Genomic DNA, 24,228 nt, shown 5'->3' with positions numbered 1-24,228 from the left:
TTCAAGGGGGTCAGGAACCAGCATTTTCAGGAAATCAGACCCTTTTAATTAGGGTGACCATATGTCCCAGATCGGTCAGGACAATCCTGGATTCTGGAGGCTTGTCTCAGAGAACTGGCCATTAAAGAAAACTGAAGCAAAAGTCCCAGATTGGCAGGAATCTATGTGTGTGGCTCCTGAGTCATAAGCCGAGCACATGTGGGTGGATTCATGCCAACCAGGGACTATTGCTTCAGGTTTCTCAAGGGAGCTTAGCCAATGGACTGCTCCCGTGTCTGGACTCCATTGGACTGCAACTGGAGTCACTTGCCCAGTAGAGTCAGGATTGAGGAAGGTGTGTGTGCGCGTGTGCGTGCGTGTGTATGTGTGCATGCGTCATGCTGTCTTTCCTGGTTCCTGGGAGCCACAGGGTCATGGCTGGTGCCCCCTGTCCCAGATTTCCCTCAAATTATTATGGTCACCCTATTTTTAATGCATGTTATGTTGGGCACTCAGCATTACTACTTGATTTTCCTTTTGTTGCCAAATTTATTTTCTTAGTAATAAAAACATAAGATCCATGTTTGTAGAAATAATTATCATGAGTGTTGTTGTGTGTCCATAAATGACTAGCTAGCAAATACTGTAAACAGTTTGATTATATGACCAGTGACTATGTACATGTGGAACTGTCTAGCTGCACAAATATGTGAAACTGAATGTGGATTCTTGCATAAGAATCTCAAGCCTCTTTTTTTAAAATGTAGCACTATATTTTACAGTTTTCTTTTTAAAGGGGAATACTAAAGTTTTATTAGCACCATATTTGTTCTGCTCTTAACTGATCTCTGAGCACCTTCACATGAAATAAATTGGAAATATCAAAGTTCTACTGAGCTTTATGAAGTTTGACTGTTCTCCTTTTCCATAATGTAATACCACTGTTTAGGATAGTTAGGGCCTTCTTACACATTGCATTTTGATCTGCTCAATAGTTGATCAGTGTTAGTGCTAGCTCCATGCCCATATTTTGAAATTTTGAAATAGTTTGATGCAGTCACACCTTAAGTCTAAAAACTTTCTCTGACTGTCCTTCACCTGCATGGCTGTGACTTGCCACTAGAGGGTTGGTGAGCAGGAGCCTGACTAGGAGCTACAGCTGTGAGTTGCCACTACAGGTGTACAGAGTCAGGACAGGCTTCTATATAGGTGGAGGTGTGTGAGTGATGGGTTGGAGAGTGGACAGAAACATGAATCTGGGAGGTGCAAAGGAAATGGGGGTGGGGGAAGGGTGGTGAAATGAAGGAAAGTAGCCCCTGAAGAATAAAATAAAAAGAAGTAAAAAATAAAAATATTTTAAAAAGGAATAAGGAGCAACTAAATTAAAGAAGGTCTCATGTTCTAATAAACTGGGATTTGGGAATGGGATGTGGGGGGTGCTGGTCATGTTTCCCGAGGTGGCTGGGAAATGGAAGTGGTATGGGGAGGTGCTTTTGTGGGGGATAATGCCTCTGTCCTGGGAAGGAAGCCCTAGCTCATGGGGACCTGATCCAGCCTTCAGCCTTATTCCTGCCAACCCTCCCCCTAGACTCCACTCCCACTCCCGTCCATGCCCTGTGACTTAGCTAGCTGTCATATGCTTTGCAGTCTGTTTTCATGGGGTTGCATCCATGGGGGTGGGAAGGTCACACCTACAGGGTTGTGGAAGGGAGTTTTCTTGGTGTGAGAACTGCCCCCTGGGCAGTAGAGTTCAGGGGGTGGAAAATTTGCCCGCACAGAACAGGAGGGTGGGGGAGGGGACACTGCATCCTTGGATGATGCAGGACTACAACGTGGGCAGTTCGTCATTGACAGCCACACATCAGTGGAACATGATCTGAGTAACATGGATCAGAGATAAACCTGCCCAGGAATGGTGTAACTTTAAACCATCTAAATTGTGCTTAAAAATAGTTCAGGTGTTAATGTGTGGACAATCCAAGGGTTAAGAGCTCCAGGAGCCACCTAAAATCAATGTTTAACCAGGCCCTTAGTAAGTGTAATAGCATAAATCTTTTGCCCTTTACTTAAGATTTCCGTGGAGAGGAGCAGTTAGTTACTCATTAAGGTACTGCAGGCAGGGATCAGAAATAGCTTTGGATCATCAACAGTAATATCCTGAAAGATTTTGCATGCTTCTTGTGGAATTCTGAGAAATCTTAACAGCCACTGATTTTACTGCAGTTGAGCTGCCTCAATATGCTTATCCCTGAGAGATTCTTTAACTTTTTAGTAAGGTTTTAGGATTGTAATTTAGCTTAAACATCTCAAAATTCAAGGAACCCAGAAGAAACCTGGCACTTCACTAAAATTATTTACCATTATGTATTGTATACCTTATTGCCTTCAGTTTGGTGAATAACTATTAGTATTCCCCAGTGGTTAAAGAAGTAGTTTAGTGAATCTTTTACTATTTTGATTCTCAGAAGCATGACTAGAATAATTTGGCTTAGCAAAGATTTCACAAGACAAGATGAATATCTTCCAAGGGCAAAAGTGCAAAGCAGCATAGTTGCTAAGCTTAACTGGTGGCATACAGACATTCATTTTTACCAGAAGAAATATCTCCCTGGGTACCAGGGGGCTGCTCCCACTGATAATTTACAGTGTGCCCTCTCCCCTGCCTGGGAAGGGGGCAGGCTGTCCAATTGCAAATGACACCTGCTGAAAAGAAGCAGGTACCACAGACAGCTAGGGAGGGTTCCCACCCTGGGGGAATGCATCCTCATCCTGCCAATCAGCTGATTGGTAGGAGGGGGCATTTTCCTAGGGTGGGAATCCTCCCAGTTCTCTGCATAAGAATAACCCCACTCCTTGCACTCCTTCAGGTGAACCTGGGGGACAGCAGGGAGAGGAAGAAACACTCAGTTGCTCTGGTAAGCTCTGAGAGCCTTGTGGCAGGGGCATGGCAGCTTGCCTTGCAGGATGAGGCAGTGGCATTCTTCTGTGTCAGCAGAGCTTCGAGTCTTGCTGCCATGGCACATCAGCTTGTCTTGACCTGCACTGCTATGGGTCAGCTGGGTTGCATGGGTAGTGAGGGCAAGCAAAAGGGGCTGGGAGCCAAGTTGGGGCAAGCCTCTGCATACCAATTTCCCAGGCCCTTTGGTTTTTCCTTGTTCAGTACCCAAAGGCAATTTCCACAGCCCAGCATGTGGCTCTCTGCTCCCCCTTGTCCTGCCACCTGCTCAGTGGTGGAGCGTCAATTTAAAAGCCAGTGGCTGGAAGCGTGTTCACTTTCAACAGCAGCTTTTAAATCGCTGCCCTGCTGCTCAGCTGGGCAATAAAGATGACAAGGAGAAGCTGGTGGGGGCTGGTAAAGCCCCCACCTCTTCCTGAAACTGGGGACTGCCTAATTGGGGGAAAAGACAGGGGTGGTGGGAGGGGGGATCAGGTGCCCCCCATGCATTTTCAAGATCAGATGGACTCTGGTCTCAGGAAGGCAAAGGACATTCATCTTAGCTCCATTCCCCACTCCAGCGGGAAAGCACATAGACAGTCAGTCTCCCAGGAGAAACTCTCCTGGGAGCTATTTACCCTGGTTATTGCCAGGTCATTTTTCTCCTGGAGTGGACATTTTCGTTCCAGGAGAAAAAACATGAATATCTGCACACTTTTGGCTTCTACTGGGAGAATGGCAATTCTTCCAGTAACACCTGGATGTCTGTCCTTGGCTTAAGTTAAAAAGCCAATTTCTCTCTGAATTTTGTTTAATTTTAATGAAATAACACTCTTGGAAAACCAACACATACTGCCCAAGTGCCTAGAATACTTCATTTTATTTAGGGGGGAAAACTGAATTTAATTAAGTTGTCATAATTCTAATAATTTTATTTTATTATAGGTATCTCTTATGCCTAAGAAATTCTAGCTGAAAAAAACCACACACCTGAACCTTTAAAAATATCTTAGCACATCAAAATGAAAACATAAAATGAAATGATAATATGCAGCTTACCTTCCACAATGTAAATATAAGAAGCGCAAGAATCAATAGTCCAATAATAATGCTGAGTAAAATGACCCACAATGGAACATCACTGGATGGATTATATTTTAAAATTGTAATCTTGCTCTGTAAATTATTTCAAATATAAATATTAATGGTATTTTCTCTAAAACAATGACAATATTACTTGTATTATAGATACCCACTTTCAAGAGTATCAGAGTTTCATTTTTTTACTAGGAATTTCCCAGAGGAAGATGAGACTATAACCACCAATATGAAGCTTGCTATCTAGGCAACTCTCATCAGATGTATCAAGTTCATTACTATAAATGCTGCTGTGCTGTCTGATTAGCATAATAATAATAATAATAATAATAGCTTGTCATGGTTCTCCAGTTCTCATGCAAGAGTACTGAAAAAGACTGCACCCCCTAGGTTGTCTACAACATATTTTTAATAATTCAAAGACAATATTAAGCGCTTTTCTACATTGAAAGTTTGCAATGGCTTGACTAAATATATGATTTTAAGACAATGTAGTTAAATCAGTAAAGAAGGCTATACAGATACTCTGATTTTAAGCCAGTTTTATTTGGTTTTATTAGCAAATGATTTAAGCCAAACTGAAATAAGGTACTACTAAACTGAAATCTGTTTGCATTAGTTTAATCTAAACTGGTTTAAAAACTCATTTAAGTTGATCCAGAGCAAGTTTTTTGTGTAACAAGATCTAAAAATCTGAAAACTAAATATTCAATGTATAGGACTTGACATCCTAAGAATAGTATTTCAAACTCTAAATGCACTGAGGAACCAGTCCAAAGTATCTTCCATCCATGCCAAGCATATTTTAATTCATGTACTGAATATTAATGTGTGACTTTGTTTTGCTATACAAATTTAAGTGTAGAAGGGTTTTAACAAGAAGGCTGAAGGTTCATCACTGATACAATTCCAAAAGGAGTATGTACGTACAAGACCTAATTTTCCTTAAATATCGTTTCCACAGAAATTTGAGATATTTCAATATAACATAAAGTTAGATTTTTACAGAAAGTTAGCACTGCAGTAAGCTATCACAAGTATGTAAAAATCAAAATGACCTTAGATAAAAGTAAAAGATAAACCATATTCCAGATGTTTTAAAGAGTTTTTAATAAAATGATAAACTCAAAATATGGTAGGTAGGAAGATAGATATAAAAATCCATGTTCTCATATTATATATGAACTTTTTGCAAAATTTCCTATACATTTTGATTAGTTCATATGGGCTATTTCAGATCAGGCACATACAGGAGGGGCAGACGTATTTAAAAAAAAAAAAAGATCCTGTTTTCCTTTATGAGTTATTGGTAATAAAGAGGAGAGAACAGAATTAGAGAAAACACTGTACATAAGTAGTATGGTTTCTAAGTATTTACCTATAAATTATTAATGCTCTAAAAATAATTATTTTAAATCTGCTTCTAATCTTGAAGGATAGGCACAGTACTAGTTTACTGCAATGGCGAGGAGTATGCAAGGTCCTATGTAGATTGGTAAATAGGTTGTATACTCATCATTATTGATAATGTTATTTCAGGTCAGGTCAGAAATTTTGCTCTTGGAAATATTTTGGCTACTCAAATTGAAAATGTCTACCTCAGACAGCACGTCAACACAAGAAGCTACAGTGACACAGCTTATCGTCATGGTAGTGTCAGCAGGCACGAGCCATGACTCCGATGCTACATCGCCATAGCTCATCAGTATGGTGAGGTAGCATCTAAAAATAACCAAGTACTGCCAGGACTGCGCAGTACTGAACACGCGGTCAGGGGCACGTGTAGACGTGCCCACTCAGAGTAGCGGCTAATTGCTGCAGGTAGTAAACAGAACATGCCATTAGCAGAGTAAATCCAACAGAGGGTGACAGAGACTATGGCTGCACATACCTCTAATTCTCGATTTTCTCTTCGTAAAATCAGTGAGGAGTTTTTACTCTGAAGTAATGCTTTTACTATGAGTGTTAAATTGCTAATGCTTGCCTAGAAGAAAACAAGAGACTATTGTTAAGGTTAAGTATTCTGATTTGAAAGATGAATCAGTGTCTCTTCACCTTGCATGGCAACGTAAGCAGGGGATGAATGCAAACATTAACGATAAACAGCAAAATATCAGGGAATAAGCATAGTGAGGTGCTACTGGAATTGTTAAAGAAAACTGCAGAGAAATATGGATCTCTGGCCAAATCCTGAAAATTGCCTGGCCCCATTGTTTCTCCCACCTCCTTGGAGCCTTAAAGAATTAAACCCCAAAAAGATTAAAATTAAGGTATTGAAATGAAAACAAGGAATTAAGCTTGATTTAAGGCCTCAATCATGCAAAACTGTATGCTTTTAACCAGCAAATAATCCTTTTGAAGTCATACAGGGCTGGAGTCTAACACATCTTTATAAATAAGGTAAAGATTAGGTATTTAAAGAGGACAGATTTTTGCAATATCATATTGCTGAGACAGCAGCCAGTAATACAAAATACTGAATAACTGGACACTGCTTTGGGCCACATACACAATGCCATGAATGAGAAATGTCCTGTATACATTTTTTAAATAATTAAAAGAATAGCTTTCTTGTTCTACACCTAGATAAAGCAAAGAGCAATCTATTTTTTTTTTTTTGTGGAAAAACTAGAGAAAGAGAGAGACAAACATGCATAAAATGACTACTGGCCTACTGATCCAGAGTAATGGTATTAGCCTAACCTGTATTTTCCAGCATTCCTAGTGACTGCCCTAACCATCAGGGTCATTCTGGGGTAACTTGCTCACTCTTGTTCTCTCTCTGTTTCTTACCAGAAATTTTATTCTGGATGAGAGAAACATTTCCAGGATAAGATTTTACTAAAACCTGATACATTCCAATGAAAAAGCTGAGTTTCAATGAATCAATATTTTCTACTGAAAGAAAATTTTGCCCAAAAAATCCTGATCAGAAATCATCATATCACATAACAGGCAAAGAGAACAAGTGGTGTTAGTCTAAAGTCAGAAGGCAAGGTAGAAGTGCACCTTACAGACTAACTGAATCAGAGAGGCGTAAGAACAGGTAGGTGCTAGTGCTTGCCAAGCTTCTTTAGGTAAATGTGATATCTTTCATTAGACCAGCTAAATAGTTGGAAAAATTGTTTTGCAAGCTTTCAGTACAAACACCCTTCTTCAGGCACAGGGAGAGTTTGTTGATTCTTGCACTTATTGACGTGCTTGCCAAAACACTTCAAGTTCTGTGCTTTCTAATGGTCCTTCATTTCTGGGCACCTCGGCAACAGAATAGATGTAGATTAATTTTGAGAGAATAGCATGGAAAAGGATGGCAAAGAGTCAGCTACTAATGAGAATTAAGGAATTAAATATACATGTACATACTAGGTAAACATAACATTGACTTAATATTGTTTCAGCTTCATAAGGACACTGAACGTCGACAAGATACTTACTTTTATAAAAGTAGATTTCCATATTCTTAATGAAACATTCACTTGAGATATACCAGATGGATCCAGAGTACAATTAATAAATGCACAGTTGTGTGTTTCACAGTCCTGTTTAAAATGAATAATCACACACTTTCTGCATTACTCTACAATAACATAACTTCAAACATACTACATGTAGACCAGTATCTGGCAGTAGTTTAGCTCTGACAATTAACACTAACATACTTTGGGAAAAGCGGCTTTTCTACACAAAAACTTATATTGCAATAACTAAATTGATTTAACACTCAGACTCTGAGGGAGAATAGTGGAAGTTTTGGTAGACTTGTCCACATTAGATAGATTGCTGCAACTATAACTAATGGAAATGAAGCAGACAGGCATGATTTTCTGCTAGCATAGCCACATAATCTCCTTGTAGGACAGAAACTAAACTGACAAAAAGCGCTCTACTGCTGCCATAACTACATCTACACCGGAGAGGTGTCAGCTACAAAGTATGACTTCTTATGCTCCTAGCTGACTAGTTATATTGGAAATACTTTGTTGTGTAGATCTGTCCTGTATAGACTTATTCTGACTTTGATCAAACTTCTCCACAGAGGTGTAAATGATGATGCAAATTATTTGGACATTGTATAATACTGAAAGGGAAGAATTTATATATTCTATCTGCACTATTTCAAATGGATAAATAATTTACCAGATAGTGGAGAGTGAGGCATTTAAATATTACTTATTCTTTAATTCATTAGACTAGGAAAGATGGGACAGGAGCTTTGGTGTAAATGGGTACAATGCCACAGAAACCAGTGGAGCCACAACGCTCTATACCAGCTGAGGATCTCCCTCAAGGTTCCTCCCTTCAGCTTCATGATAAATATATTACATTTTATATAGAAAGTTAATTTTTTTAGCTGTCAAAATATAAGATTACACTGCATTAACATATTTCTTAAAACAATCTCAGCACTATTCTGCTTAAAACATTCCAAGTAAATGGTATAATTCAAGGATGCACAGCCTCCAACCCCTGGGCCAGATGTGGCCCATGGAGCCATGGATGTGGCCCACAGGATTCCCCACGGTTCAGGAAAGTTGGCAGTGGGAGAGCAGTGGCTTGCCCCACTTCCAAATTCTCTCCTCCAACAGGGTTGAGCCAGGGTTGGGGCCAGTTCATGACCTTTCCTTTCCTGTCATGGGGCTGGGCTGGAGTCAGGACCAAGCCTTTTCCTCCATGCAGCCAACTGGTGTCCCACAATGTCTACCCTGAGCACCCTATCAGGAGAATCAGCCAGATCCAGCCCATGGACGGACTGGGCACTGGTCATCCACCCCACTGGGCCAAACATTTGGGCACCACTGGTATTATTAACACATATATACTACACAGACTTACCATGACTGTATCTTTTGTAGGTTCTTTTATTTTGGACAACACAAATGGCTCCCCAGAGCTGATATTTAATGGATCTTCGGGATGACTAGTTTGGCAGGCTGCGTTCTATGAGAAGAAATGCCAATATCTTTCTTATTGTCTGAGCTTATAAACTAGTATATAAAAAGAATACTTTGGAAATGCATCTACATTCCTAATATTAAGCTACTTTACTTGGAAAGTTACTGTTAGTGCACTTGTCTCTATTTGTAAATAACATAACATAGAAAATCAAATTGAACTGAATTGCTGTACTGCTAAAGTGTTTATTACCATTCATATTGCAAAATAAAACAGAAAGATGGGTAGGCCAGTCACACTTGGAAGAAGGATCCAGGGGAGGATGTTTAGAGGAAGTTACCCATGAGAACTTTATCCTTAAGCCCCAGTACCCTTCAGGAGGGAAGTAGTCACCTGGTGGCATGTTCTGAGGAGTAGATATATTGGGAAGTCTCTTTAAAAGTCCAGATGGAAGGTTACCTACTAAAAAGGAAACTATAGGCTGATTCAACCAGAGTAAAGAACCACATCACTAAGAACTTCTAATAAGTGGGGATAGCCTGGCATAAGGAGAAGAATTCTATTTCCCTTTGGGCACTTAAATGGCACTTACCCAGTCACACAAATAATCTGGCACTTATGCCCAGTTTGCATTTCTATTGGTCTTACAGTGCAGAAGCATTAATGTACTCATGTACAGTAAACCATTCTGGCCAATCAGCTATGTATGCATGCACATATACAGACATAAGCCCCAAAGGAAAAAAAAGGGCAGGTAGAAGGGTGGCCTGCCATATTTCTGTCCCAATAGTTGAATGATTAGGGCACTCATTCAGGAAGTGGGAGCCTTGAGTGGTAGACACCCCCTCCCTAAGTTGAATGTACTTTTCTCTCACTTTCTACCATGCCACAGGTCACACATTATCTAGTCCTTTCTCCAGTACTCCTTCTGAAACTTAGCCACAGCACCTTGCATTGAATAGTCTTTAGATAAAATGGACAAAGAGCACTGGGGAAATTTCTGCCCCATTGGGAGCAAGTGTTTCCCCCCCTCACCCCTTTTGACTGTCTTGAGAGCCAGCTTCCAAAGAAGCCCTGGAGGAGGGACTAGATAATGCCTAGCTTGTGGCATGGTGTGTAGAGCACTATGCTGACAAAGTCAGACAGATGCAGGTTCAAACGTCCTCCGGAGGGAAGGTGGCCTAGGACTTAGGACTCCACCTTTCTTAACAAGTACACTAACTGCTCAGCTATGGGACTAAAATGCAAACACTTATGTGCTCACACTTTATCCACAGGGTAACATAATTGCAAACTGTGAGAAAATTATTAAAAAGTCACTTAAGTGGCTTGAAAACTGCTATTTAGGCATAAACATGTAACAGAACTCAAATTGCTGGAGTCCCAGTCCAAAGTCCAGGATACTGTATCGCCAATGGCAGTACCACAGGACTTACTTGGCTTTTTCATATCCAGTGGTTTACAATCTGCTTAGTTCACAGCTGGTGCATCTACATATGTACTAATGTGCTTTTGCTACTTCACATTAAGTTTAGTACCCCTGGGAAGTTTTAAATGTGCTCTGGGATTTGGGGTGGATAAGGGCAGTGCTTTAATTAGCGAGCCACTCTAATTAAAGTGCCATAGTGTCTCATGTATCAGTGTCCCTGTGCTTAAAAATGGCAGTGGGGGTGCTTCAACTAAAACTCATTCAATGCAGGAGGCTCCTGGAGTGCAATAATTCCCACGCTCCAGCTGTGCTGTAATTACAGCATGTCAGAGCAGCCTTTGTGCTCATGTACAGACACTATCTAATATGAGGTATTACATAAATAAGCATTAGGTTGCCCTAATGAACAGCAGCAAAAGTACATGCCTTTTTAGTGATGCTTAATGCACAGTAACCTATTTCTACTGTGCATTAGCATATTAGCACTGCTTTTGATGTGCCGCTTAATATGCAGTAGAATAGGCTACTGTGCAGTAAAGCACATGTGTAGACACACCCAGTGTATTGCTGAATTAAGCTCAAACCAATCAGCTACTCACTGGGACTTTTTATTTTAAAGGGTGCTGCTTTCCATTCAGCTGGAACATGACTGTGGTCCCATGCAGCTGATCAGAGAAGCAGAATGTTTTGAAATGAAAGCCATGGCAGTCAGCTTGTGCAGTTTTGTGGTCCTGCACAGCTGTTTTAAGTGACTATATATGACACCCCACTGGTTCACAAATCCTCATCTTCATAGTTGGGGTTGAATGCAGGTTCCATTGTACCATTACCTTGATCTCTTCAAAACATTTTATAACATCTTTACTTTGTCTATTTCTATCACACATCTATCAATATACCTGGTGCTTTAAATTCTACTTTTACTGTGGGCTTTCTTCATTAGAGTCCAATATGAGCTAAGCTTAAGCATATATGTCATCCAAATGAGTCTTGAAGTCTCTTACTCCAGTTAAACAAGTGCCTTTCATGTTTAAAATAAACTAAACACGCATTCGGTTTTAAATACGTAACTTACATCTGAATATGACAGCTCAGTTAGATAGAGAACTGGGTTTTTGACTGAAGTTAAGTTGGGGAATAAAATCTCCAGTTTCAGCTGAGGCACTGGAAAGTGTTCACCTTTTTCAATCTGTAAGAAAAGAAAAGCACATTATTTCTTGTTTTCACCTAGCACCTTCTTTATTGTATTGGCCTTTGGTAATGACTAGTCTCTGACTGTGGTCCACGGACACGGTGTTAATGCGCTTTAACATGTCTACACATGTGTTAATGCGTTTTAACTATTCATACCTAAATTTGATACCTGCACTTGCAGGTATCAAATTTAGGCACAATTAGCCCAAAATTGCCATTTTTAAAGCATATTGAGAGACGTGTGCCCAAATGTGCCTTATATTTAGGCTAATGCACCTTAAAGTCTCATGTAGATGTACCCATAATGTAGTAGTAGTGAAACTGAGCTTATATAAATGCTACTACTATTCCTACAGCAGCAGTTTGCATCATTTGCTATTCACAGTTAGAAAATACATTTTACTGGGGGGCTTGGTGAGTAATATTAAAAAGCAAGAAAAAGGGATTTAATGAGCATGTTCAATTTTGATGTTTTTTACATCCCAGGCTGCTATTTTGGATCCCCTTCTGCTCATCATTTGGAAATTGGGCCACATGAGTTCTTAAGGGCTAAGGACAGACATCCAAAAAGCTTGAATTGATTCAATCTTTGCAGGTTAATTTAACCTGCCTTGATTGAATCAGTTTGTGACTGCACAGACATTCCCTTGGGACTGAAGAAATGCAGGCACATTCTTGCAGTGGCACAGGATAGAATCTGGGAGGCACTAGAGTAGCCCTCTCTCCCCTTCCAAAGTGCTGAGCTGAGGGGAGGTGTGGCCAGGCCCCAGCAGGATGCTCTGATTAGGCAGGGGTTTAAACCCCGACTCTGCCTGCACAATCCCAGCCTTTTCTCTGCTTGCTGCTTAAGGGGCGGGGGTGTTGCCAGCCCCCAGCCCCTGGCTAGCACTCTGAGGCAAAGTGGGTGGGGGTGTGCAGTGCATACATTTGTTGATGATACTGAGATTTTCAATCTCCATCTCTCTGCAAACCTGACAGGTGAGTGAGCCATCAACAAAACAAAAGCTTCTCTCATAAGTTCAAGTTCTTCTTAAAAAGCTTTTTTCCAAGGAAGAAATGGAGGGAGATTACCAGCTGACCTGTTGATTAGATCTAGAAAGCTCTAAGTGGTCACTGTTCTGTTTGTCTGTCCCAGTGAAATTGGAGACACATGCACATGGACACCTCTCAGCATTAGCTAGCATACCACATGCCTAGGGTCTGTGGAACTGGGATCCGTGCTGTGGGAGATGGGAGGAAGGGAGAGAGGAAAGTGGAGATCCCTGCTTGAGCAGCGAGTGATGGGGAGGGAAGAGGAGGGGCAGGGGGAAGCCAGGCAGATGCTGCTTTGCCTGCGGTCTTTGCTGGAGCTTTGGCTAGGGAGCAGAGGGGCAGGGCCAGCTCTGTTCCTGGAGCAGACAGCCCAGCCCAGCCCAGCTCAGCGCAGGGTTGCAAAGCATCTGGGATGCTGAGGGATGCTGAGGGACTCTGGTTTAACTTAAACCAGGAAGGAGAGGTTTTCCTTTTTTATTTTGAGTATTGTAGTCAAGACCAAAACAACATTTTCACTTGGGAAGCAGGAAAGCAGCCAGTGAAAGGGAGTGGCTTCAGGTAGTGGTCCCACCTGTCTCAGAATAAAGTTTTTATTCAGAGGCTTTTAGTAACAGTCCCCCTGACGTTTCTTTCTTCCTTACTATTTCCTAGGCTTGGTGTTTAGTCATAACAGTCACAGTCCTTTGTGGAAAAGTATGGAGAGAAAGAACCTACAAGCTACTTGCAGAAATACTGCCTATTACATCAGTGACTATGTACTCTGGGGCCCGTTGGCACTTATCTTCATCCAAACCAGTAGGATTTAAAATCAGACACCACCTTTAAATAATCTCTTTATCATTAAGACAAATACTGGGTGTTATAGTAAGGAAATATTTAATACTGAGTGGCTAAAAACAACATTAGAGGGACATCATGTATAACAAAAGGGAGATTATTTCTTGTTTCTGACTGCTGTACAGAAAAAGGTTAGATTTTTCTCATGGCCTGTGTACTATAGATAATAGGTAGCTGACTCAGTCTTTTCTTCCATGTGGCTGGAGTTGAGGTTCAATGCCAGATTGATATTGGGAAACACGGATGTTTCAGGGCTAATTAAAATCAGTCCTTCTATAGTGCAAGAGTGGACTTATAACTGACGCATCCTAAACTCCTTTATTTTTTTTCCATCCTAAGCTCCTTTATTTTGTCATCTTCATTTGATTAAGAAGGCATAGCCCTTAAAGCATGGTACTCCCATTCTTCAAAGTTGACTGCTTTCTGGAAATATCTGTTCTAAACAATAACTACACTTTGTAATGAATTTAGGGCAACCTCTGATTTCAATAGCACATGCTTCTCTTCTTCTTTGTGAAAGTGGGAATGCTACAGACCATCTGGAAGGACTCCATCACCAACAAACCACATTTGAGAACCTCTGATACATATTGTTTCAAAGAAAAAACAATGCCCCTCTACGCCCACAAACTGCAGCTGTAGAAGTTTTAATATGCCACGGATCTGGCACTTAAGCAATAAATTATCATAGGATTATTCATATATTCAGAGCAGATTAAGAAAACATGGTACCAGTTCCTTTATAATAACATTTTGGTTGCTGTTTCTTACCTTATAATTTATGTTAACTTCATCCCCAATGTTCTCAGTTGTGTTAATAACAGCAGGAACTGTATCATTTGCTAGAATTGTAAAGGGGGTTCTTTTAAAAACACTGTGGATTAAAAAAAATAGAAGAAAATTTATAATTATGCACTCCAGCAGTTAATTACAGACAGCTTTTCATTATTCTGTTAATTCTCCAGGGCTAGTTTTGCCACAGTAAGTGCACTACTTCTTCCATTAATGCTCAATTCATCAGTTTCTGATTAATGCTTGATTTTTAAAGTACTGTTTACATTTCAAATGTCTTATTCAGATAAAACTTAATCTGAGCAAATACTGATCATAAAAGAATGATGCGTTTAGGCCCTGATTCTGTCATGCTTGCTCACAAGACAGGTATTATCTCACCCTGTGAGTAGTGTCACATGAAATGGACACAATCCAAGAGGCAAACATGAAATAGGAGGGAAGGTATCAAGAAAGGATGGGATAATTGGGCTCTGTTCATCAACGGTCCAGAGGATGGGATGAAGTGCACCCTCAGCAAGTTTGCAGATGACACTGCGTGGAGTAGTAAATAGGCTGGAAGGTAGAGTTAGGATTCAGAGAGTGACCCTGACAAACTCGAGGATTGGACCAAAAGACATCTTATGAGGTTCAATAAGGAGAAATACAAAGTTCTGCATTTAGGATGGAACAATCCCATGCACTGATACAGGGATCAACTGGCTAAACAACAGCTCTTCAGAAAAGGGGCTGGGGATTAAAGTGGACAATAAAATGAATATGAGCCAACAGTGTGCCCTTGTTACCAATAAGGCTAACAGCATACTGAGCTGCATTAGTAGCAGCGTCGCCAGCAGGTCGAGGGAAGTGATTATTCCCAGATATTCAGTACTGGTGAGGCCAGATCTGGAGTACTTTGTCTAGTTCTGGGCTACCTGCTACAGAAATGTTGCGGACAAATTGGAGAGAGTCCAACAGTGGGTAACAAAAATGGGTAGAGGGCTGGGGAGCATAATTTATGGGGAGAGGCTGAGGGAGTTGGGTTTATGGAGTCTGCAGAAGAGGAGACCTACCTGCAGGGTGGTTCCAAAGGGGATGGAGCTGGACTGTTCTCAGTGGTGGCAAATGACAGAACAAGGAGCAACCGTCTCAAGTTGCAGCAAGGGAAGTTTAGGTAAGATATTAGGACAATGTTCTCACTAGGAAGGTAGTAAAGCACTAGAACAGGCTGTGGAGATTAGACCATCCTGTAGGTTTTTAAGACGCAGGTAGACAAAGTCTTGGCTGGGATGATATTGCTGGGGACAGTCCTGCTTTGAGCAAGTGGTTGGACACCTGAGGCCCCTTCCAACCTTTATTTTATATGAATCTATGATTCTACATGGGGTAGATTCAAGGTTAATTTGATGCCATTTATTAAAGATGATTTAAGTTTGAAGTCAGAGGAGTTAAAGAAAGAGAAAAGGGGAAATTTAAAGGGCACAAATATGAATAAGTAACTAATACCCTTAATTTTCAGAGGGGTAACTGCCCTGCAATACTGTGCAAATGCCAGCTGGAATCAATTTACTCTAATTATTCACATAAACACCATGTTGAAATATATAGGCTCACCCGTAATTTTTTTTAAGAGGGCATACAAGCAAATCTCAAATATTTTTAAAAGTAAGGTATGTATTTTTAATATGTTAGGACTTCAGAACAACAACAACAAAATCATGTGCAAACTGATAAACCCTTTGACAACCTGGAAATTAAATCCATGAAACCCTAAAAGAACCTCCCAAAAAACAAAACAAAAACAAAACAACCCCCTACAACTCACAGTTCAGGTTGCTGGTTTTCTTTAGGACGGCTCTATGGGCTGGATTCTATTCTACCTGTTAGGCTCATAAGTAGACTTAGGCACCTAAGTGTGATTCTATTCACCCACCTGAGTCCCTAAAAACAGTTAAAGCATAAGGGGGATGGGTCCTTCTCCTCCTTGCTGCTTGTTTGTGACTCAGTCCTACAGGTCAGAGGAAACTGTGTTACAAAAGCCAGTAACATAACCAGTGCAGGATGAGTGGAGCACCAACCCCAGGTGCTGACTTGGGGGGATGGGTGTGGGGACAGTATGGCCCCCTCCCAGCAGGAATCTTTACCACAGCAGGTTCAGCCCATCCCTAGGAGTTAGCAGGTGCAGACCCATGCTCAGCAGTCTGTCTGAAATGATGCTACTCCGCCAGGAGTTTTTGTCGTGGGAGGCACAGCCATGTGCCAGGGGGTAGGAAAGGCTGAACTGGGTACCAGGAGAAGTCCATCGGTAGCCCACGCTATAGTCTTTCCTTCAGTACCAGGAGCCTGAGCCCATCCTGCTGCGGCAGTAACAGTAGCAGCTGCTGATCAAGTAGGAGAGTTATGGTGTGTGCTTCTCTCCTCACCTATTTCCCTCCTTTTCTGCCTGCCCCCCACTAATGGCTTGAAAATAGTATTTAAAGGTTTGCTTCTTGGGAATTGGCTTATATATATATTCTGAACCATTCTAAAACATTCACGCATACATACATATATACATATATACATATGTGTATTAGAATGGTTCAGAATGGGCAGCAGGGGTCAACTGATTTTTAAAAGCCTAGGTGACACACACACACGTACTTCAATCTTCAGAAGCAGAAAGGTTGTTTAACACAACAAAGCCAATGGATACACCGCCTCCCCACCACCCCGGGACAAGGCATCTAGGTCCTAAATCCAGAGCCAACACCCACCTCAGTCTCCTGTGGTCAGCATAATTCTTAGCCCCAGACAATAAAAGATTTTGCTATGGCTCTGACAAAAGTTGATACACTGATGAATTTTCAGGACTTTAATACAATAAAATCCAACTTAGGCACATAAATTCACTTAGATGCAAAAAGGTGGGCTAGATCCTGGCCTTGTGGTATTTTCTAAGGCACCTAAAGCACTTCTGAATTAAAAGAATAAGAGTGGAAGTCCACAAAGATCCTTTTGCACTGCAAATCTAACTTGAAAAGGAGCTGCAATCTTCTGCGGACAGTGACTGTTCCATTATTTCCTACCACTGCTGTTTTCAGTCAAGTCTTCGGCTTTTTGTTCATGAAAACATTATCTGTTATTTGTGCACAATACCAAACACAAGCTAACAGAAAAATGATGTTATATTTTCTGTGACCGTCTGCTATATTCCATTCTGGAAAAGGAAGTACAGAGCTAGATGAATACCTTGAAAATATCAATCCTGTTTCATATTTTACTGGAAATGTAATTTGTCCTCTGTTGTCAGCTACAGTTTCAGGTGGTTCTTCACTGTCACTAGAAAAAAAAAGAACCCACCGAGATCAGATTATGATATTCATCATTACACAGGAGGAATAGTTGGTAGGGAGAGCTCTGGACAGATTGAAATACCTGGAGTAAAACACATCAGTGACCACTTCAAGTTAATTATGGTCTTTTAAACATAAATTGAAACAGTTCTTTCTAGTAACTACAAGTGCATGTACTGCATCAGGCCAAACTCAGAAATACATCCTTGTAAAAATGAGAATACAAACTGTTGTGGATTGAAAATAGCTACATTATATCAAGTAGAGGCCATCACCATTGCACAATCCCTCTAATTTCCAGTGACAGCATATACTGCAGGGAGATTCAGTACAATTTGCCCCGGCAGATATGTCCAGGCACCTCAGTCTTGACCTGCTTCAACATCACTGAGTGGTAGGCCTCTCTTTAGCAGAGACTGCAAATTATTTTAAAGTGTATGGTAATTGTGTAATGGGAACAGATTTCTTCCATAGCTGAGTCCAGCAAATCTGATTCAGTTGTGACTCACTAGGCTCAAAAGATATAGCTCTTTATTTAATTCACTTCATTAGGTAGTCTCCAGCCAGGTATATCTTGGTACATCACTAAAGCCAGCAACTGCAGATATTAAATATCCTTTTTTGAACTGAAAACAGCTCATTTCTGTTTAAAAAGCATTGCTGTACAGTGACAGTACAGGGCAAACAAACAATAATTATTGTAACTAACCTTGTTACATACACCTCAACAGTAGCCTCTTCTAGAAGGTAAGCAACATTGAACTGAAATGCTATTCTGAAAGAAATCTGGGAGAGAAAATACATTTTAAATAAGTAATAAGGGAAAGAAAAATAAAGGAAAGAAAAATGTGTTCAGCTATGAACAAAACAATTACTCTGATGAAATGAGCTAAATGCTTTCAATGACATTCCACAGTCCTTCTTTACTTTTTACTCCATCTATCTGAAGGAATGTGATTTTATAATTCTGCCCCGAAGAAAAAAGAAATCCATGAGCTATCAATCACTACAGACTAAAGCTGAGCATAGGACTTGTAATACATTAATGAACGGCATAATTTTATTTCCTTGGCCTAAGCAGCTTAAATCTGTTCATCTTGAAAGCATGCCAAAATGGTCCTCTCTTTCCTGTGTACCAACCCCTGAGGTGGTTGTTCCCCTCCAGGTGAAGGAAGGCTGACTGGCTTTTTCCTTATCTGGATTTTAATAGGTTGCAAAGATGCCTAGAAGAATAAAAAGGCTTTAAAAAAACCTACAGAAATAGGGAATCTTAGATTTTATCATAGTTTATTAATTATTATGATTGCAGTCAATAAACCATTACATGGTCACTGTGCAAGCTCTGGGAGCTTTGTTCTAGTCATACACTTCTCAGCATCATAAGATAGATATCCCAGTAGCAGTTTTGCTTTAGTTTAATGAAAACCATCTGGTAATGCTACTAAACATAGAAAAATAGGATTGGAAGGGACCTCAGGAGGTCATCTAGTCCAAACCCCTGACCAAAGCAGGACAAGCCCCAACTAGATCATCCCAGCCAAGGCTTTGTCAAAAACCTCCAAAGATGGAGATTCCACCACCTTTCTAGGTAACTTCTTCCAGTGCTTCATCACTCTCCTATAAAGTAATTTAAGTGATGTAACCTTCTTAGTTTGTTAATCAAATGGAGTTTAAATCTGGGCTGAATCTCTTAATTTCTATAAAACAAGTATAATGTAAATCAGAGAGAGAGAGAGAGAGAGAGAGAGAATGACAGTGCTGTCTGGGAACTATGACCATATAAAAATTAGGAAGAGGCCCAGAAAAGAAAAGTAATGGGAATGTTTAGGAGCCAATGAGAGTTAAATGAATTATTCTTTGACTGTAAAGAAGGGCCTGAAGTTTCTGTGTTTTGAGGTTAAGTGGGAATTGATGGGCATCTAGCCACAGGAATACTGGAACTGAAAGCTGGAAAATAAAACAAGAAGCTAGGAATGGGAACAACATGCTCCGGTTTCTTTCTGATATATCTTCAAGGAAATAACAGCTGATGCAGTTCCTAGAAGTCAGAGACTGGAACTGGAACACAGGGTTTAGGGTTGGGGCAGAGAAAATTTAACTTTTAATCTAGGCACACAAGATCCATGTTTTCCAAAACTCAAATATTTTATCCTGAGGCAATTCACATGCAATTTGAAATCTAATGTCTATAAAATCTATGAAATTTATTGCCCCTGTTTTAAGCTACTATGCAAATATTTAAGTTTTTCTTTAAGATATTTCATTCAACATTTGGTTTTGACTAACAAAGAATGTCTGTGTGCATATACCAGAAGTTAATTCTTAAAATGTGCAGACATTGGTTACAATTGCTCAAACATTTTACTTCCAAGTCCCTGGGCAGATTTCTCAACAAAAATACAAGGAGGATGTGGGCACAATTCTTTTATCTGGCCTATTTATTTGTGATAAATTCAACTATGTCACAGAAGTCACTCATTTTGGTTCAGTCCATGGAAAACTCAAAAATTCAAAAAGGGGCTGAGAGTTTATATAAATATGCTTTTATATATCACATGCAGAAAAACGAATTATTATATTCAAGGATAAGTTGGGAACTTTACTGTATAGGAGTATCACTTACCTCTTCTTCAGATTTTAGAAAAGGGTACCCCACTCTGCAAGTGATATTGTGATTGGATTCACAACTGTCTTTCTGTATACCCTATGGAGACATTGTACAAGTAACACAAAAGTGATTTTATTTTTATATGCATCTGTCATAAAGTTTTGAATTACAAAATAAATAGTTGAGGAACACCTAACAATACTGTCATTTTCATTTTTGGGCATCACTACAGTAATTTAATATTCTAATGTTTAATTAAATTGAAACAAAAAGTAAAATGCCACAATATATGTAAAATAAATCTCCCTTACAATGGATGTATAAGACTACATCAAAGTTACTAATGTTGTTTACTGGCAGAAGTGCTCGAAGCACTTTAAGATGAGTAGGGCCTGACTTTTAAAAGTGGATTTGTGTAACTGACCTGTAAAAATGACTTACAGCAACACCTTACTTAAAAAAAATTACTGTGCTTCTATGTAAATCTAATGTTGATTTCATACAAATCAGACATCGCATAAATGAGCCATTGTATATAAGTATATGCATGTAACCATGGAAATTGTGTGTCCAATGTGGGCATTCAATCAGAGGCGCATTGGTCAATATCAGGCCCCATAATACATAGGAGCATGGGCATTTAAATTCTTTTCTCCTAATCACTGTCAGACTAGGAGGAAATTAAACCAAAGCCTTTTATGACCTAGGTGTATACTCAAACCATTTTGCTAAAAGGCAGGTAGTACCACCACCACACATCCACCTCCCACCCACTATGTACTTGACTGAAGGCGGGCCATGACTGCTGTATTTTGTATTGAAATCAGTGCTGTCAGTGTGAGGTATCCTATGGAAATACCAGATTTGCCTCCTCAGGGGACCTAGGTAGAGGGACACCTAGTTTATGGATCCTTTGGAGGCTTTTGTCCCAAGGTAGGTGATAAACTTTTCAGTCTTGCCAAGATAGTGTTGCTTCTGTGCATGCATCCTAGATAACTTTACTGGTGAAAATGTAATTGTCTATGAACCTTTAGAAACCTAAGAGGATCAAAACCTTGGACTTCACCCAAATCTCACTTCAGGTACCTAAGCCCTTTTGTGGTATTCAGCAACAATCCATTTAAATCAAAAGATCGCTTTACTGGTATTTGTTTATTGATCAGCTGAAGACTGTGTCAGAGCAATGACCTGCTCTTATATAGGCCATAATTGTATTTGGCTCCCTTTAGCCCAGGAAAATATAGTTCCATACTAATTCTCAAATTTAGCAGTATAATATCCAACCTTCTCAGACCCTACCCCCCACCCAAGAGAGTAGTAAAAAGAATAATTTCTACCTCAATTCCAGCAAAAATAATATTTGGAGAATACCGAACTAAAACTCTGGTATTATAGGCACTGTCTTTTTTATTCTTGACAGACAGTAGGACATTGAACTTGTCATTACTTGATTTTACAATGAATGGAGAAGAGCTGTAAAATAAAATGACTTCATTAATCATTTTGACTTTCCAAATAATTAAAAAACATAGACCAAGGAACCTTTTAAGGTGGCCACACTCTTTTATTTTGCTCAGAGAACATTTCATGTCAGTACTCTATTAGAGCACAGTTTATAAATATATTTATATATGCAGCTATTTTAAGAAACATAACAAGTTTCAGTGGAGTTACCTGTTACCAGTTATGCTTGCATTTGCTTTCAGAACCAGGTCAGTAGTACATATGTTTTTGAGTCCACAATCTTTGGTGAAAGGAATCTGCAACAATATTTTAATTCAAAATTCCTTATTTAAAAAAATCTATGTTACAGCATTTCACAATTCTCTATTTTATATCATATAACTTTTGATAGATGGCATGAAGATCTTTGCTAGTATTAGAGTTTAAACAAATATAACTTTGAAGCACTTTAAGAGGGGAGGAGAACTTGGTCAGTCACGTGCATCTGCTATTCTGATATAACTGCCACATGCATTGACATATAAATGAGATAAATCACTATAAATTTTAACTATGAAGGAAATAGGGTTAGTATCACAATAGTATTGCTTCATCTATACTGGTATAGAAGCATGCATTCATAATAGTTATAGCTGAACAGCATCATTCCATATATACAAATGAATGAGTAAAGATGAAATGATGTAGCCAGGATCACAAACTCAGTCAATGTAGCTAAGTGGTCAAGGTCACTAAAAGTCCTGACTCTTACCATATTTTCTTACATACCACCCCCACCCCCAAATAAAACACCTGATTTTGTGAAGGCAGTTTAAAGAAAAAAAAAGATTTTTCCAGTCCTGGCTGAATGGTGATTTCAGGAGAACCTGACTGCAGCAGCTGTGGTTGTTAGAGGGTTAAGACTGTAACTCTGATCCTAAATGGTAAATTCTGCCCCATCTCCCCCTGAGGGTGGCTGAGGGAGAAACACAGCAGTCATCTCACAGAAGTGTGTTCATGCTTCTGTTTTGTTTGTTTCATGTTTCTAGTCCAGCAAAGAAAAATCAGCTTTCCCATTTAAGACACTCCACACCTCCCTCTCCAGTTTCGGGTGCCTGATTTGGGGGGAAAAGGTGTATGTGGTATGCAAATAAATACGGAGTCTTCTTTTTATCCACACAGATGGCACAGCTGCCTGCCTCCTGCAGATTTGTATTCTGGCATGTCAGATGTAAAATCCAGTCAGGGTTCCACAAACTTGACTCAAAGCCTACTGAAATAATGTATTCCACTACTGATGGCTCTCTGGACAATGCATCTTCTGGCAGGTTCCTTTACCCTTACTGACCAATTGTGGACTATGCCAAATATAAGGCCCTATATATGGTAATTGTAGCAGGGTGGATTTCACCTCAACTACATCAGACATTAGTAGTGAAGCTTGCTGACTTACATATTCATATACTGAGTTTGGAAGGCTGCTATCAAGAACAGGACCACTCTCTGGATCAGAAAAATTGAACTCCAGCAAAACCTTGACAGAGTTCAGAAAATCTGGCTTGTCCTACAAAGAAAGCAAATGAAATGTTGTTATGATCTTTTCTCCTTTAGACCCCTTTATTGATGAAGCCACTGAAAGAAAATAAATATGAAAAGCTGAAGTACAGCATCTTTCAGTTCCATTTTTATCACAATCATAGTATTGGAGAATTATCTGAAGTATGAACTATTAATAAGCTGAAGATGGTTAATGATGAAAAAGCAGCTTGTTCCAGCCAGAATTTCAAAAATACATACCCCTATTTGTTTTGGATGTTTTATATGATCGTAAAATGTCAGTTGACCCATCCTAAAGTAGCATCCTAAAGTATTCAAGAGCAGGGAAGGGCAAAATACAGCCTGCGGGCTGGATCTGGCCTGCCAACTGATTGGATCTGGCCTGTGGGTGGGTGCCTGCCAATTGATTATATCTGGACCATGGCTGCCCCCATGGTGCTCTGCATGGGGTCAAGCCATGCCTGCTCCTGTCTGAGGCAGCACGTGCCATGCTCCCACCTAGACCCACTGACAGTTCCAGCCCTGGCCAGCACACACAGCTTCCCGACGGGGCTCTTCCCAGTGTGGCTGCCGCTACCCAGGTGCTCCTCAGCTCCCTCTGCCTCCAGCAGCTCCTTATCCTTCTCCTGCCCCTGTTGTGCCACTTTGGGCTACAGGTACCACAGAGAAGCAACAGTGGCTGCAGGGACATGTGCTGGGCATTATGTGCCCGGTCAGGTGGGGTGGAAGCTGCAGCTGGGCAGCTTCTGCCCCAGCATGTGGGGCTCCTACTCCAAATCTGGCTGCCTTACAACCCACCCAGCATAATCATCAGCCACCTATGGGCAGCTCAGTGAGAGGAAGGCAGTCTCTTTGTGAAGCTGTGTACACTGGCTGGGGTAGGTGCAGGTGGGAGCATGGTGCAAGCTGCCCTTGGTGGGAGTGGGAAGGGCTTGGCCCCATGTGGAGGGCTGTGGGGGTAGCCATGGCCCAGATGGGGTGTGGGGTGGCTGCACCTACACTGCACTTCCTGGATGAACTCTGCTGCACATATCCCCTGATCTCTCTTCCCTCCCTCCACCCCCGGCCAGCTCCTGTGACGTAATGTGTGGGCAGCTCCCCCTACATATGTGTGCAA

The 24,228-nt window shown here is 40.4% G+C and overlaps 1 protein-coding gene across 1 annotated transcript in view; it reads right to left on the bottom strand.

Moving 5' to 3' along the window:
* Nucleotides 1–24,228, bottom strand: part of ITGA1 (integrin subunit alpha 1) — a 131,042-nt gene that overhangs the window by 5,997 nt on the left and 100,817 nt on the right. Inside the window, exons 18-29 of the mRNA XM_090038058.1 lie at nt 23,008–23,118; nt 21,786–21,871; nt 21,449–21,584; nt 20,127–20,207; nt 18,213–18,289; nt 17,400–17,489; nt 14,169–14,271; nt 11,410–11,523; nt 8,846–8,950; nt 7,447–7,551; nt 5,904–5,996; nt 3,974–4,090 (exon numbers count right to left, since the gene is read on the bottom strand). Of these exons, the coding sequence (XP_089894184.1) occupies nt 3,974–4,090; nt 5,904–5,996; nt 7,447–7,551; nt 8,846–8,950; nt 11,410–11,523; nt 14,169–14,271; nt 17,400–17,489; nt 18,213–18,289; nt 20,127–20,207; nt 21,449–21,584; nt 21,786–21,871; nt 23,008–23,118 (1,218 nt within the window). The remainder of the gene's footprint in view (nt 1–3,973; nt 4,091–5,903; nt 5,997–7,446; nt 7,552–8,845; nt 8,951–11,409; nt 11,524–14,168; nt 14,272–17,399; nt 17,490–18,212; nt 18,290–20,126; nt 20,208–21,448; nt 21,585–21,785; nt 21,872–23,007; nt 23,119–24,228) is intronic.

Source organism: Crocodylus siamensis, chromosome 3, assembly GCF_052110815.1.
Source record: "Crocodylus siamensis isolate JL-2025a chromosome 3, ASM5211081v1, whole genome shotgun sequence".
NCBI lineage: Eukaryota > Metazoa > Chordata > Crocodylia > Crocodylidae > Crocodylus > Crocodylus siamensis.
Note: the sequence above shows the minus strand (reverse complement) of the source record. Positions and strands in the feature narration are given on the sequence as shown.